The sequence below is a fragment of the Schistocerca cancellata genome, chromosome 2, assembly GCF_023864275.1.
Source record: "Schistocerca cancellata isolate TAMUIC-IGC-003103 chromosome 2, iqSchCanc2.1, whole genome shotgun sequence".
Classification (NCBI taxonomy): Eukaryota; Metazoa; Arthropoda; class Insecta; order Orthoptera; family Acrididae; genus Schistocerca; species Schistocerca cancellata.
Genome location: NC_064627.1, coordinates 598,448,281 through 598,466,095, shown reverse-complemented (window position 1 = coordinate 598,466,095; position 17,815 = coordinate 598,448,281). Strand labels below are relative to the sequence as shown.

At 44.1% G+C, this 17,815-nt stretch overlaps 1 protein-coding gene across 1 annotated transcript in view; it reads right to left on the bottom strand.

Annotated features, from left to right (window-relative positions):
• The window catches only part of LOC126156918 (esterase FE4-like), a 101,868-nt gene that overhangs the window by 29,432 nt on the left and 54,621 nt on the right, over window positions 1-17,815 (bottom strand). Inside the window, exons 7-9 of the mRNA XM_049916341.1 lie at window positions 7,461-7,626; window positions 3,993-4,174; window positions 3,312-3,444 (exon numbers count right to left, since the gene is read on the bottom strand). Coding sequence (XP_049772298.1) covers window positions 3,312-3,444; window positions 3,993-4,174; window positions 7,461-7,626 — 481 coding nt within the window. The remainder of the gene's footprint in view (window positions 1-3,311; window positions 3,445-3,992; window positions 4,175-7,460; window positions 7,627-17,815) is intronic.

Here is a 17,815-nt window from a genome sequence, read left to right as displayed (position 1 = left end):
AGTGGAAGGAGAAAACCCGTCTATGCATCACATCGTGCTCGACAGCCGCCGACACCGACAGCAGCTGATCACGGACCTCGTATTGCCAGGTGGTAGGGTCGTAATGACTCAGGCGGCGGTTACAGAAGCCTTCTCAGATCACTATCGCCGGTTTTACGACGAGGTGAATACAGAGGACGAGGAAGCGGACGATCACGACATACTGCAGCACGTGTCGCACACCCTCGACAATGCAGCAGCGGCGACGCTGTTAGGTGGAATTACACGAGAAGACATCGAGGACGCGCTTACAAGGAAGCACTCAACAAATCTCCCGGGCCAGACGGACTGCCGCTCGAGTTTTATCGTACTTTCCGCGCTCTCATGATGCCCCGATGGATCATCATGTACCAAGAACTGATGACCCCCGGTTCCCACGTGCCACCTGCATTCGTGGAACGTCTCCTTATACCGATACACAAGCCTTCCAGAGGTCGGACGGTCGAGGACTACAGGCCAATTACAATGCTCAACTCGGACTATAAAATCTTCGCCCGACTACTCGCCAGCCGCATAAAGAAGGTTCTGCCCCTACTCCTCTCAATGGAGCAAACGACACAGGGCGGAGTGACCAACATGCAAACGGCAACGAGTGAATGCAGGGATTTAATAGCCATCGCCACATCCTGTCGCCTTCGAGCTGCTCTGATCTCCATTGATTTCGACCACGCCTTCGACAGAGTTCACCACAAGTTCCTTCTGTCCGTTATGGCCCCCATGGGCTTCCCGCCTGACTTTCTCGACATCTTTCAGCGCTTTTTCCGTGGAGCTGCATCCCGTGTACTGGTGAATGGGCGGATTACGGGTCCCTTTCCAATCCGACGGTCAGTTCGCCAAGGATGCCCACTCTCCATGATCCTTTACGCGAGCAGCGTTTGGATGTTACCTTACCGCCGGACACCTATTCAAAGTCCGCTACGAAACACTCACCCTCCCTGCGCGTGATGGCGGACTGGTACTTATAAATGTACGAGCGAGGGCTACAGCATTATACTTGTGCACATTGATGAAATTGTGGACCCACAAAGATGCTTCCCTTACGGGTCGTCTGTTAGAGGAATTGCTGCCGGCGTCTCTTCTGCCACCTGTCACGGTTGCGCACATTACACCCTCACTCTCGCACCTCTCGGCGTTTATTCTTGAGTATAGTTACGTGCACCCAGACCTTCCCAACACTCGCACTCCCAAGGCGAGAGACTTTTACAGACTGCTGCTAAGGTCCATCCCTCGCAATGTGCTTGAGAGGAAGAGCCCTACGACCCTATGGCCTGCAGTGTGGAGAGCGGTCCAGAAGTCGTTCCTCCCCACGCGGGTACGAGCCGCGTGGTACCAGGTGGTGAACGGGAAGGTTGTAACTCGACAAAGGCTGCACGCTATTGGGATGGCAGATTCCCCCCTTTGCCCACGTTGCCACCTCATGGATACTGACGAACACCGTTTAACATGTGGACCGGCGTTAGAGGTATGGCTGCTAGTGCAGAAGATCCTCGCCTGCTACCTCCGTATCGCGCCTCGCACAATTGAGCCACGGCTCCTCCTTTGTCCAGAGGATACTTATTTCCCACCTGCGAAGACTCACGCTCTCACATGGTTTAAAGGCATGTCCATATACTACCTCTTTCGAGATGATGAGAAGATGGTGCTTGATGACTGGCAATTTCTCCAGGACAGTCATAGCACACTTGAATGTACACCCCGATACCGACAACTATTTGCGAACTATTTGCGCATTGTCTTCGATAACCCCCCTCACAGTTCGGGAGTACCGGGCAGAGGATGACCGCCTTCATGGGGCTCCACACGCTGCGAAATGTTGTACCAATTTGGAACATGGAATCTGTACGCAGATGGGCCATGCACATGGAATGGCGTGCGGGATTTGGTTACATTTTTCTTTCTTTATTATCTATCATCACACTATTGGTTTCAAATTCTATTTCATAGTTTTAGAAGGAACTCTTGTTCTGTTGTTGCTAAAGATGTACATTCTAATTTTGTTTGTCGTAACTGAAAGACGCCTTTTTCCAACTATATATAAAAAAGGTTGGCAGAGGAAATAATTTACAATTAAAAAAAATTAAAAAAAAACAAAAATAAAAACAAATAAAAACAAAAAAATAAAAAAAGAGATAGCGCGACGGCAAAGGTAATTGGCTGGGAATCGAAGAAGCCAGGTTCGAAAAAAAAAAAAAAAGTGGTCAGCGCGACGGACTGTCAATTCTAAGGGCCCGGGTTCAATTCCCGGCTGAGTCAGAGATTTTCTCCGCTCAGGGACTGGGTGTTGTGTTGTCCTAATCATCATCATTTCATCCCCATCGACGCGCAAGTCGCCGAAGTGGCATCAAATCGAAAGACTTGCACCAGGCGAGCGGTCTACCCGACGGGAGGCCCTCGTCACACGACATTACATTTTTTACCTCTTCAATTAACAAGAAAATTATATCACCGAATTTGTCTCAACGAAAAATGCTGTTTCATTGGAGAAAATGCTGATTCCCATACTTCAGTTATCAATGAAGTTACGAAACACATTGCTGTTTGTTTCTGCACCTGGTTTACATATATGCGTATTTAAGTATGATCACTCTCTTACAACAGTTAAAGTCAAGAATTGGTACAATATATTAAAACTAGTGTTCATCTATATTAACAGTATAAGGTCCTTAAAAGTACTGAAGAATTAACTGCTACTGAAGATGAGTGATTTATTATTTCATACCCTTGAGAGGTGTTAATGTACATTGCTCCTACATCACGTCCTACGCGGAGGTTCCATGATGAACTGAATGAAGGTAATTTTCTAAGAATTTCAGATATTTTTCACAATTAATCCAGTGCATTCTGGTTTACAAGCACAATAAAAGGCACATAACACTGTTTTACACCACAAATTGAACTTTCAAAACCTAGACTTTAGCAACAGCAGACTGATACAGTACTTTACCTTAGTACAGATCCCTTTTTGCGTTTTCAATTACAGCTAAGCACATTAACGGACCAGATCATAAGCTAAAGGGCGGAACATATCTCGCTGTGCCCATGTAGCTAATCAAAAATGACTTAATGACGCAATGTGTCGTTTTGCGGCCTTAATTCATCATATTTGGTACCCTGTTTTAAACAACCTTCAATTTCAGATTGATTCACGCCTTTTCTTTTCTTTTGTCTTTATTGTGATTATCAAAGTGTTATAGTGCATAACACAATTATTATGAGGACAGTTATAGTGAAACTTCATTACGTATGTGCTTTAATGCTTTTATTTTGCTTACCCATTCCGCCAGGAAATGAGCTGAGAGGACCGTTGAACGAGAACTCGTAGTAGAACACGGGCTCTGAGGAATATCGAGCCGTGCTCCTGATGACGGCGTCAACTCCTTCCACGAAAAAGAGGTGGGAATCGAACTGTAACAAGGAACAAAGGTGTCTCGTAAGAGGAGAAGTAATAAGAACAACGCAGATAAAATACAACTTACATTGTTGTCACTAACTGCTCTTACAAGCCCTTCATGGGACTAAAATAGCAGGCTATATCTAAATTCTGCCACCGAAACTTGAAGCATTACAGGGCAGATCTCAGGCGATCAGTTTAGAAAGGAACCAGTTCGTAATCTTTCTCTTTCAAGCATAACAGAAGTAGCGGTCACCAGGTCATATTTAAAATAATACGTTAGATCTCTGTGTTAAGTATCCGTCGTTAATTTCGTCATATTAACAGCAATTTCTACGTGTGTCAGCAGAGTGCGAGGTATTCCTCATGCTTCACTACAATATCATTCACTCACCATATAGACATTTCTGTATCCAGAAGAGAATCGTTAATTTCTCTGTGTTGCATTTTATACCTTCCTCATATATTTTCTTTTATTCACTGATCTACTGACTTTCTCGAGCAATCGTAGCATCACTGCACAATTGCGGTAGATCCGATGTATGGGGAGGCTGTGACTTACCAGAGCTGTAGTGTAGTTTTCTTTCACAGTGATCTCGCTGCCGTTATAGTAAAACTGTTTCACCGAAAGCGCCCCATCCAAGCGTTCTTTCCTCGTGGGCAGTCTTAGATCACAACCCACAATTTCGTCAAAGTTCTCGTCCAAGTTTCTCACTCGTGACTCTGAAGATAACACCCCGTGACCTGTCGTCAAAAAGGAGCAAATATTACGGAGAAGTAGGCACGCACCAGATTACAGAAAAGTATTACACTAGGGAGATTCAACTAGAGCACAGTGTCTGCTCACAATACTTTTTACTTGTTTAGTAGGCCGTCATGGAATGGTATTCAGATATCTGTGATTAGTTGGGAGGTTAGCCCACATCTTCAACATAAATTGTCCAGTCACATTAACGGGACCACGTACCAAAAGCCTGAATAACCGCGAATCAAAAGCTCGAATAAACACATTTTTCTGTGCAGACGGCTGCGAGACATGAAGCAAGAGTGTCAGTGGCTTTCCGGAAGGTACCGACAGGGATCCGACTCCAGCGCCGTGGCCACCTGTGCTAAGTTTCTCATTTGAGGATCAATGGCGCGAAGAGCCCGATCGAGATGGTCCCACAGATTGTCGATTGGGTTTAACTTCGTGGAGGTTGGTGGTACGGTAACTTTGTCCTGTTGCTTTTCAAACCATGTACGTACACTGCAAATTGTGTGGCACGTTGCATATTCCTCCTGCAAGAAGCCAGTATGCCTAGGAAAAACAAACTGCATGTAGAGACGGAAGAGATCCCCAAGAATAGACGCGTACTTGTGTTGATCCATTGGCCTTCCAGAATGATGAAATCACCAGCTAATGCCACGAAAATATTCCCCAGACAATAACGCTCCTGCCTCATACCTGGATCCATCCGACGATTGTTGCAGAGTGTCTGCTTTCAGACGCTACGTCGTACACACCAACGGCCGTCTGTCCGACAGAGCATAAAGTGTGATTCATCTCAAAAGGGCACCTGTCGCCACGTCCAGTTGTGTTACTGGCGTGTTAATTCCAGCCTTCGTCGGCGATGGACAGCTGTCAGTATGAGTGTTTGAACCACGAGCCTGCTGCGGAGGCCTACAGGCAGCAACGTTCGCTGAATGGTCTTCGAGGAGACTCTGTTGTTAGCCTCTGGGTTCATGTGGGCAATCAGCTGATCAACAGTTGCACGTCTGTTTGCCAGTACATTTCTCGGCATACCTTGTTCACCCCTCTCATCTATGACATATGGTGCACCATAGTTGCCTCCGCGGCAGTTCTGGAGACTGCCATTTTGCTTTGTACGGTATATCTTAAGCACGGCGACTCACGAACAGTTTACAAACTTAGCCCTTTCTGAGATGATTCTATCCTTGTCCCGAAAGCCAATGTTCGTGCCCTTGAAGACTTCAAATAAATCGCCCCGTTTCCGCATTTCAACAACGACTGCACTTTTCCATTAAGTTTCGGGTGTGCAGGCGCAAGAATTCTCCTTCTTCTTCTCATATTTCGGTTATCTAACGTTCAGCCATCTTCAGAGTGAGCCGCAAGACTGCCATTCCAGTTTTTTTTTCCTTTATTGTAATTTTTATACCTGTACATCAGGTAGACTGGCAGCAGCATCCTACGCTACTCTTCAGCTTCAGAGTCGACAATGAGAAAAACATAAAGAAGATACATAAGAGACATATTGATGGGCAAAAACCAGTAGACACAGAAATACAAAAACATGGAGCCGTTCACACGTTGGCACGGCGCACAAACACTGATGATTTCGACGGCACAGGTGAACGTTGGAGCGTGACGGTGAGCACTAAACACAAACACGATGGCACTGACATGAGAAAAGGGATGGCGACGATCTCCGGCGCGCGAATGTCCACGTAACGTGTGCGAGTCTGGGGACCTGCCAAGAGGGGAAGGGGTAGGGGGAGAGTCGAGAGCAAAGATGCCAATGGCAGAAGGATGGGAGGAGGAATGGAGGTATGGGGGTAGGGGAAGCCCGGGGGAGGAGGGGAGAAAAGTAGGGGGGAGGGAATGGGGAGAGAAGGGAGAGAGGGTGCCCAAAGGAAAAAAAACATAGGAAGAGGGAGGGAGGATCAAAGTTGGTAGGAGGGGTAGATGGAGGGGAGGAGGGCATCTTCAGGGAGGGGGAGCTGGCGGAAGCCACCTTGGAAGAGGATGTGGAGAGCGGAGAGATGGAGAGTAGGTGGGACGTGGAAGTACAGGTGCGGCAGCGGATGGGGGTGGGAGAGGATGGGAGAGACCAGCGGGTGAGGAGGATCGAGTTTATGGGAGGTGTAGAGGATCCGTATCCGTTCAAGGAAAAGGTGGAGGTGGGGGAAGGGAATAAGGTCGTACAGGATCCGCGTGGGGGAGGGGAGACCAATGCGATATGCGAGGCGAAGAGCATGGCGTTCTAGGATCTGAAGGGATTTGTAAAAAGTTGAGGGAGTGGAGATCCAGACAGGGTGGGTGTAGCAAAGGATAGGGCGAATGAGGGATTTATAAGTATGGAGGATGGTGGAGGGGTCCAGACTCCAAGTACGGCCAGAAAGGAGTTTGAGGAGACATAGTCGGGAGCGTGCCTTGGCTTGGATCGTCCGGAGGTGGGGGGTCCAGGAGAGGCGACGGTCGAGGGTGACACCAAGGTACTTAAAGGTGGGGGTGAGGGCGATGGGACGGCCCTAGTTGGTGATGTAGAAATCGAGGAGGAAGGGGTGGTTTTGCCTACTATGATCGCCCGGGTTTTGGCAGGATTGACCTTAAGCAACCACTGGTTGCACCAAGCAGTGAACCGGTCAAGATGGGATTCGAGAAGGTGTTGGGAGCACTGTAGGGTGGGGCAAGGGCAAGGAAGGCGGTGTTATCGGCGTACTGGAGAAGGTGATTGGGGGGTGAAGGCGGCGGCATGTCCGCCGTATACAAGAGGTACAGAAGAGGGGAGATGACGGAACCCCAGGGCACACCGCCAAAACCAGAAGTTCACAACGATTGCACTATTTCTCGCCCCCCCCCTCCCCAACCACCAACGCATTACGTACCCATAACTGCTCCATCTGCCAGCTGCCGTCTGTGAGTGGCTATTGCCCAGTGACGTCGAACATACGGGGTGGTCATATTAACGTGACTTGACCGTGTATAAAGTTGTAAAAAATTCCTTTAGCATCATACATGGCTGGTAGATATGCCAATAGTTACTTTTAGTGATTAGTCATATCATACATCACTCTGCTTCCTCGTGAACCATCGTTCATACACACTATATTGACATAAACCTAGTTTATACGTACTAAGTGTCAACGTTGTCTTTGAGAAAATTAAGTATGAACAAATTCGTCGAAATGTTAGATCTGTTTCTGAGCCTCAGGATGAGGTTATAAATTAACTAAACTTTATCCTTCAAATAATATTTTAAATGGTAATTATGTGTTTACCAAGAAACGCTGGAGATGTAATTTCTCTTACTCATGACTTGTGCGAGCTGTTCCAGGTCAGTGACACCAGACATATAAGGAACATGCGTGAAGCGTCCTTCGGCAACCAGAGTCCACGGATCTTCTGTTAGAAATGCAGACTCGTGCTCAGGTTCTGCACTGGGTACCCAGACGCAAGTGAACAAACTCTTACTGTCCTGTCACAAGAAAATACAAAGTCTTTTACTCAGTTACATGCTGATTAATTACAAATATTACTAGTACAGAAAGCTGTGATACATATTTTAGTAGCCTAATAAAACTAAACGGTCACTATTTGTCAGTTTCTGCTCGCAGTTATATAATACTCGATTACTCCCCACTTCAGTGAAGTTTTGTGACAATCTTCATCAATTCTCGGTGGTAACCTCACGAAATATGAAGTTTTAGTGAGTTAATATGTGTAGGAAATTTTAATGTTTTCTGACTCCTCGAACAATATGACTACAATATGTACTCTTACGAAAGGTCCCCATCTTCTTGAACTTTATTAAGCCTCTTTTATGAAATATGTGTATGAGTTTTAAGTGTACACTACAGTTACAATGATACAGCTTATCTTTAGTTCACAGAATGTATGGGAAGGTGCTCACAACTCCATTGTATTATAAGATCAGGACTAAGTAATATATACGAACACTGATTGAGTTACGTAATTAACTGTCTCAAAAAGTTTGGTTTAGCGTTCTTCAGTTGGCTTCTCCAATATTTACTGCTTTCGTCACGCGAAGGCCTTCCAACACATAGTCCGATCTATCCACGCTCAGTGCAACATACCTGTCTCAACTATGGTTATGGAATAGTGAATCGGATGTCCAGATCATTGATGTAGTTACAGCTGTTCGAAAAACTTGATCTCCGACAAATCCGCACAGGAAAAAATCCAAGGGCATAACGTCAGCGAGTTAGAGAGTCTACGCATTAGGATCACACCTGCCGACCTGGAGTTCTAGAAGGGAACGCCTCGTCCAGGGTGTCTCGCACAGTGTTGGCACCATATGCTAGAGCACTACTCTATAAGGAAACAACATTCGTTGACGGTCAGAAAATTGTGGTACGATATAATTTTACAGTAAGTCAACATAACTGATAAAAAAGGAGAATGGTCTAACATAACGAAAAATCATCAAACAGCACTACTCATTCAGTGTGCTCCCTGCCGCCGTTGGATAAGCAGCTGCAGCAGCAAGTCGTATACTCCTAGCTCACTCATTTGTTACATAGTTTAATTCTTAATTTCTTTGCGTGTTTTTCGTACTTGCATTGTTTAATTCATAAATTTCGGGCGTATTATAGTATTTGAGAGTTGTAGCATCGCGTTTTAGTACCTGAATAGTGTAAATTCGCGTAGTCGTCTGTCATCTGTTTTTGTTTTGAACGGCCAGTGTCGGTTGGTCACAGTCAGTGTGCTCCCTGCCGCCGTTGGATAAGTAGCTGCAGCAGCAAGTCGTATACTCCTAGCTCACTCATTTGTTACATAGTTTAATTCTTAATTTCTTTGCGTGTTTTTCGTACTTGCATTGTTTAATTCATAAATTTCGGGCTTATTATAGTATTTGAGAGCTGTAGCATCGCGTTTTAGTACCTGAATAGTGTAAATTCGCGTAGTCGTCTGTCATCTGTTTTTGTTTTGAACGGCCAGTGTCGGTTGGTCACAGTCAGTGTGCTCCCTGCCGCCGTTGGATAAGCAGCTGCAGCAGCAAGTCGTATACTCCTAGCTCACTCATTTGTTACATAGTTTAATTCTTAATTTCTTTGCGTGTTTGGTACTTGCATTGTTTAATTCATAAATTTCGGGCGTATTATAGTATTTGAGAGTTGCAGCATCGCGTTTTAGTACCTGAATAGTGTAAAATCGCGTAGTCTCCTTCCGCCGCCGAGCAGTGTGTCAGCAGTGCACAAGTGGCAGCATTACTGCATTTACTAGGCAATCTTGTATTTTAATAACCGTTTCAATTTTGTGTCGTTTTGTTTGTGCTCTCTGTAGATTAGTTCAGACGTTCTTTGCACAACAGTTTTTAGCATGGATAGGGACTGCAACTGCTGTGTTCGGATGCAGGCTGAGTTGGCATCCCTTCGCTCCCAGCTTCAGGCAGTGTTGGCTTCGGTCACACAGCTTGAGGCTGTTGCCAATGGGCATCACTGTGGGGGTCCGGATGGGGGTTTGTCGGGGACGGCCAGCTCGTCCCACGCATCCCCCGATCGGACTACGACTGTGGTTGCCCGGGATACTGCCCGCATTGAGGCTGATCCCTCACCTGTGGTAGAGTGGGAGGTTGTCTCAAGGTGTGGCAGGGGGCGAAAGACATTCCGGAGGGCTGAACGGAAGGCCTCTCCAGTTTGTCTGATGAACAGGTTTCAGGCTCTGTCTCAGGCTGATACTGATCTTCAGCCTGACATGGCTGCTTGTCCTGTTCCAGAGGTTGCCCCTCAGTCTGCAAGATCCGGGCAGTCGCAGAGGGTGGGCTTACTGGTAGTTGGGAGCTCCAACGTCAGGCGCGTAATGGGGCCCCTTAGGGATATGGCAGCAAGGGAGGGGAAGAAAACCAAAGTGCACTCCGTGTGCATACCGGGGGGAGTCATTCCAGATGTGGAAAGGGTCCTTCCGGATGCCATGAAGGGTACAGGGTGCACCCATTTGCAGGTGGTCGCTCATGTCGGCAGCAATGATGTGTGTCGCTATGGATCGGAGGAAATCCTCTCTGGCTTCCGGCGGCTATCTGATTTGGTGAAGACTGCCAGTCTCGCTAGCGGGATGAAAGCAGAGCTCACCATCTGCAGCATCGTCGACAGGACTGACTGCGGACCTTTGGTACAGAGCCGAGTGGAGGGTCTGAATCAGAGGCTGAGACGGTTCTGCGACCATGTGGGCTGCAGATTCCTCGACTTGCGCCATAGGGTGGTGGGGTTTCGGGTTCCGCTGGATAGGTCAGGAGTCCACTACACGCAACAAGCGGCTACACGGGTAGCAGGGGTTGTGTGGCGTGGGCTGGGCGGTTTTTTAGGTTAGATGGCCTCGGGCAAGTGCAGAAAGGACAACAGCCTCAACGGGTGCGGGGCAAAGTCAGGACATGCGGGGACCAAGCAGCAATCGGTATTGTAATTGTAAACTGTCGAAGCTGCGTTGGTAAAGTACCGGAACTTCAGGCGCTGATAGAAAGCACTGAAGCTGAAATCGTTATAGGTACAGAAAGCTGGCTGAAGCCAGAGATAAATTCTGCCGAAATTTTTACAAAGGCACAGACGGTGTTTAGAAAGGATAGATTGCATGCAACCGGTGGTGGAGTGTTCGTCGCTGTTAGTAGTAGTTTATCCTGTAGTGAAGTAGAAGTGGATAGTTCCTGTGAATTATTATGGGTGGAGGCTACACTCAACAACCGAGCTAGGTTAATAATTGGCTCTTTTTACCGACCCCCCGATTCAGCAGCATTAGTGGCAGAACAACTGAGTGAAAATTTGGAATACATTTCACATAAATTTTCTCAGCACGTTATGGTCTTAGGTGGAGATTTCAATTTACCAGATATAGACTGGGACACTCAGATGTTTAGGACGGGTGGTAGGGACAGAGCATCGAGTGACATTATACTGAGTGCACTATCCGAAAATTACCTCGAGCAATTAAACAGAGAACCGACTCGTGGAGATAACATCTTGGACCTACTGATAACAAACAGACCCGAACTTTTCGACTCTGTAAGTGCAGAACAGGGAATCAGTGATCATAAGGCCGTTGCAGCATCCCTGAATATGGAAGTTAATAGGAATATAAAAAAAGGGAGGAAGGTTTATCTGTTTAGCAAGAATAATAGAAGGCAGATTTCAGACTACCTAACAGTTCAAAACGAAAATTTCTGTTCCGACACTGACAATGTTGAGTGTTTATGGAAAAAGTTCAAGGCAATCGTAAAATGCGTTTTAGACAGGTACGTGCCGAGTAAAACTGTGAGGGACGGGAAAAACTCACCGTGGTACAACAACAAAGTTAGGAAACTACTGCGAAAGCAAAGAGAGCTTCACTCCAAGTTTAAACGCAGCCAAAACCTCTCAGACAAACAGAAGCTAAACGATGTCAAAGTTAGCGTAAGGAGGGCTATGCGTGAAGCGTTCAGTGAATTCGAAAGTAAAATTCTATGTACCGACTTGACAGAAAATCCTAGGAAGTTCTGGTCTTACGTTAAATCAGTAAGTGGCTCGAAACATCATGTTCAGACACTCCGGGATGATGATGGCATTGAAACAGAGGATGACAAGCGTAAAGCTGAAATACTAAACACCTTTTTCCAAAGCTGTTTCACAGAGGAAGACCGCACTGCAGTTCCTTCTCTAAATCCTCGCACCAACGAAAAAATGGCTGACATTGAAATAAGTGTCCAAGGAATAGAAAAGCAACTGGAATCACTCAACAGAGGAAAGTCCACTGGACCTGACGGGATACCAATTCGATTCTACACAGAGTACGCGAAAGAACTTGCCCCCCTTCTAACAGCCGTGTACCGCAAGTCTCTAGAGGAACAGAAGGTTCCAAATGATTGGAAAAGAGCACAGGTAGTCCCAGTCTTCAAGAAGGGTCGTCGAGCAGATGCGCAAAACTATAGACCTATATCTCTGACGTCGATCTGTTGTAGAATTTTAGAACATGTCTTTTGCTCGAGTATCATGTCGTTTTTGGAAACTCAGAATCTACTATGTAGGAATCAACATGGATTCCGAAAACAGCGATCGTGTGAAACCCAACTCGCTTTATTTGTTCATGAGACCCAGAAAATATTAGATACAGGCTCCCAGGTAGATGCTATTTTTCTTGACTTCCGGAAGGCGTTCGATACAGTTCCGCACTGTCGCCTGATAAACAAAGTAAGAGCCTACGGAATATCAGACCAGCTGTGTGGCTGGATTGAAGAGTTTTTAGCAAACAGAACACAGCATGTTGTTATCAACGGAGAGACGTCTACAGACATTAAAGTAACCTCTGGCGTGCCACAGGGGAGTGTTATGGGACCATTGCTTTTCACAATATATATAAATGACCTAGTAGATAGTGTCGGAAGTTCCATGCGGCTTTTCGCGGATGATGCTGTAGTATACAGAGAAGTTGCAGCATTAGAAAATTGTAGCGAAATGCAGGAAGATCTGCAGCGGATAGGCACTTGGTGCAGGGAGTGGCAACTGACCCTTAATATAGACAAATGTAATGTATTGCGAATACATAGAAAGAAGGATCCTTTATTGTATGATTATATGATAGCGGAACAAACACTGGTAGCAGTTACTTCTGTAAAATATCTGGGAGTATGCGTGCGGAACGATTTGAAGTGGAATGATCATATAAAATTAATTGTTGGTAAGGCGGGTACCAGGTTGAGATTCATTGGGAGAGTCCTTAGAAAATGTAGTCCATCAACAAAGGAGGTGGCTTACAGAACACTCGTTCGACCTATACTTGAGTATTGCTCATCAGTGTGGGATCCGTACCAGATCGGGTTGACGGAGGAGATAGAGAAGATCCAAAGAAGAGCGGCGCGTTTCGTCACAGGGTTATTTGGTAACCGTGATAGCGTTACGGAGATGTTTAACAAACTCAAGTGGCAGACTCTGCAAGAGAGGCGCTCTGCATCGCGGTGTAGCTTGCTCGCCAGGTTTCGAGAGGGTGCGTTTCTGGATGAGGTATCGAATATATTGCTTCCCCCTACTTATACCTCCCGAGGAGATCACGAATGTAAAATTAGAGAGATTAGAGCGCGCACAGAGGCTTTCAGACAGTCGTTCTTCCCGCGAACCATACGCGACTGGAACAGGAAAGGGAGATAATGACAGTGGCACGTAAAGTGCCCTCCGCCACACACCGTTGGGTGGCTTGCGGAGTATAAATGTAGATGTAGATGTAGATTTCAGGCTCGCAGTATGGGATCGACTACCTCCCTGAGGCAAGTAGTATGTTTGGTAACCATACTGTATACGCACGAACTGGACTCGTTGCAATACTGTAAAATCCTGTCACCATACTTTTTTTTTATTAACACACACACTTTTTTCAATTTTTAGTATGCAAATTTATATCTCAATTAGATTTTGGGCTCAGTGCCCTTTTGATTTATGTTTTTGGTTAGGAAGGTACTGTGATCAAAGAAACTGCTCAGAAAAGTCTTGAGGTCGTCAGCCTGTCACGCGAGGAACGCATGTTTTGCTACAGTCAACTTTTGCGTGGTGTTCAAATGATCAGTGTGACAGACAGGTGCAGACGTCATGTTAATGGGACGTCGTCTGAGGATGGCGACGCTCACACGGTGACAAAAGAGAGATGGGTAGATAGACAGAGAGAAAGAGAGAGAGAGAGAGAGAGAGAGAGAGAGAGAGAGGCTACCGTGTGTAGAATGTGGTCACGGTCGGGAATGTGTGCGCAGGATATACAAAAATAAACGAGTGTAAAATTTATTTCGAGGGTGCAAGAAGGGCACGAGCATCACGAGTGAATAATGGCAAAGTATTGTGCTGATTTTAACTTTCGACGAATTATCTAACATGATTACAAATACGGTACATTTGGTGTTAGCTCTGTACATTGTCTGTTGGTGCCGATAATCGGGTATTCGTAACTCAGAAATCAATAGAATTCTGGGCCCCTTATTTAATACATTTATCTTCCCAAGAATATTGCGTCCAGAATTTACACTGACTTCGCCATCATGGGAATGACGCACTCAGCTAAGGTTCTCTGCCATGATACACGCAAAGCAAAGCACCCTACTTACACGCTCCTGAAACCATGCCTTCGCATGTGGACGGCATATGAAGACAAGATTTCAAATGGAACAATAGGATTCCGTATTAAAGAATAGACATCTCATATCACAGACTGTATTACTAATATTTCATCGTCAGACTTCAACAAAATAAAACTGCTGCACAACAGTGGGCTAAATTAAAATATGTGTCTATAGAAACTAATTTAGAAGAATGGAAAATCCAGAAGGAATTAATATAATTATTATTAAATAAAATTATTGCTATTGTTACAAACTATAGGAGACAGTTTCATACTGCAGACATAATGTTTAGTAGTAGCAGGGTTAAATTACTCTTTGCTTTTGGTGTTGGGTTAAAACTAACAATTTTATGTCAGTACCATTTAGATTACTTTCTATGCCAACTTCTTAACCAGTAACCTTGCTATTTTTGGAGAGTCGTGATTCTCACTCAGCCACTCATCAATTTCCACAAACGAACTACATTCGTTGCGGCGTAGGCTAAGATTTGCAGTACCAAAAAGTCACCGTAATATGCACAAAAATATGTAGTTATGACCGAAAATTTACAAAAATATGCCCAATGACTTAAAAGGTATGACCTAACAGTATGGAAGTGATGTAAAATTTCTGCTAAAAGTAAATCATTATGTCACTCTTTGATAATGAATTGTTTAGTTAAGAATAAAATGGTCATGAGAAGGAAACTAAACCTTGGAATTTGATGTTGTAGAACACTTTTTATTAACATTAACATAATTAATGTGCGATGTGTTTTTTATACACTTATTTTTACTTCATTTTATGAGCTCTGAGTTGCAAAATACAATCAACAACTTGCACAAATTTTCAAAGAAGAATTACTTCCTGTTATCAACCAACAAATCCATGTACTCCGGAAAACTCATTTTTCCATCAGCTGAAATAAGAGGATCGTATTTAAATTGGCCAATATCGTTTGAATCCAACTCGAAACGATTAAGAGAGAACTTTTTACTCAGCGACAATCATTGGCCTGGAACATAGAGTACGGTACACTTCGCTTTATTCTAAAAGCTTCTTCATTTTCTTTGTCAAACTTTTTCTCATTTTACCACAAATGTCTTCTAATTTATTCAACAATTTTTATGCTTGTTCTGTCTACTTCACTAGGTGATGGCTTCTGGTTGCCCCAAAGCAATTATGGTAGTAGGGATAAAATCTAAATTTTGATTAATTCATGAGCTAGCTGAATCGAAGGGACTTCACTGCTGTCGAGTGAATCAATGATGTTTTTCACAACGTTGAAGTTCTGACAGTAATAGTTATAGGCATATATACAACACTCCACTCGAGATAGATGGTGGTAAGAAAAGGTCTGAAGCTAACAATTTAAGTGTTGCAACCCGTGAAGAGGTTTTAGTAAATACCTTTTGACGTACCCACTAAATTTGTCAATAAATCTTCCCATAGATTCTGTGATTGGTCATATTATTTTATTTTCAGCTTGTGTGATTTGTTGCGTTGTTTTTTGGTAGCTTCGACTGGCGTAGTCCTTCCTTATGTAGAAGAATGAGAAAGAGATTTGTCCGTGTATCTTTCTAAGAATTCTTGTAATGTTCGATGGTTGAATTTGCTTTCTGGAATGTCAGTAGAAAGAAAACCTATACAAAGTTTGCCGCACAACAGTGAATAAGATTGGCTTAATTCCCCTAGGAGTATTTATTGCAGTGTTTTTCCAGTTTTAATCTGTACTTCACTTGAGATACAAATTTTTGTAATTTTACTTGAATACTTTGCTTCCTTTTCGGTATTTTTTTCTGAACTGTTGTGCAGATACTTGAACTTCAAAAAGATTGAATAGCACAATGATACACTTGGCTGCAGTCCGGAGTCCAGAATGGCTAAAGCACGAAGTAACAATAGGCTACACAAACCAATTATTGCGCAAGAATGAAGGCCGTATTATGGAGGCACGCGAAATGGTTGAGGAAGGTAGAAATTTGCCATTTTCCAGGATAGAAAATGAGATGTGCAGTTCTGAGAAATGTAACAGAAAAGAAATAAAGTAATTGGGAAAAGTTCTTTAATTCTTGAAAGAATGAAAATAAAGTGAAAACGACCATTTACTAACTAAAATTTGCTCTATGAGACAGAAACGCCCATACATGAGATTATTACTTAACAATTTACAGCAATTTATTTACGTTTTTCCATAACAAACATATGTATGTATTTAAAGAACATTTCAATCCAACCGAAAAATGTATGCCATGTCGAAAAAGTCCTAACCCTAATCACCAGATTTCCAAACTCGCAAGTATTGTAAGCTGTGTGGATACGACTATTAACGTTCCATAGGAAGGCCATGCAATATGCGCTGTGCACTGGTGTGGTGAACGCTGGAAAGTTACGTCTGTGTCAGCTTCTCTTGTCTTTGGCCCTGCAAATGACGTTTTCCATTCTCGCTGCCTGCCTGCCTGCAGGAAATTACAGCACCAGTGGTACATCGACGGTCTTGCTGGTGAATTGTGCCCAATCCACATCGGACTCTTTAATTCGATTAAGAGTTTAACACAATACCTTTTATCGTGATCTATGGAGCTTGGAAATAACACGTTAACTCGACCGGCGTGTTCGGCAACTTTCTGGAAGCGAATTATAGCCTCCGGAACACCCAAATACGATCTCACCGACACAAAGTTAGTTGCCAAAATTGTTCTTGTGTTGATCGATGCTGTTCTTCACGTCTGCAGTGTTAAATGGGACCGTTCGAAGCTCGAAGTAGCTAGCCACTCTTCCAGAATTTGTTATACAGTTGTATCTTATTCCGTCTTCGCCACACCGCCTTTACAGCCTTTTGTCGGTACACTAAGCGAACATGGAGCTTCTACTTCACGTAATTAGCGGAGTAATTTTTTTTATTTTTCATTAGCGATAGCCTGCTATTTTCTGGAAGAGACGTGTTTCTACTCTTCGCAGTGTTGGCCTACTCTCACCAGAGGTGACACTTGTTTAAGCTCCAAAAATTAACCCAAGGCAGTTGAAAATAAATGCACGTAAACATTTCTTATCTACTAGAAAGGTATCTTAGTGCACATTTCCAGGATCTTACTCGACTGAAATAAGATATATGATTTCGAAAGCTCTCTGTCCTCTTTAATGTACACGAACCATTCGATATATGAGATTCAGTAAAATCGCCGTGGTGTCGCGTCTTTGTCTTAGGAAAGCAGGTTTTGATGGTTATTCATATAACTACGTAGATGTTACTCATCGTGTATTCCAGGTCACGAATACAGTCTAAAGGAAAGGAAAGTGCGTTAATACTTACCCTTGCCACAGATATCAATATAGTTCAATAAAAACGTAATTAAATGATTGTTGATTGTTATCCTGTACAATAAGTACCCACTAAATACTACAAAGGATTGTCAGCAATATCTATAAAGCTATAAATAATACGCTGAATGAAAATAATTATTGCTAAATAACAAATATCAGAAATTTCTCTAAAAGGAGCTCAGCAATGACACATGGCTCCAAAACAAGTTGCTTGAAGTTACTGTACACTTGGACAAGAATATCGTAATTTCAGAGAACTTTAAATTCCTTCATTTTA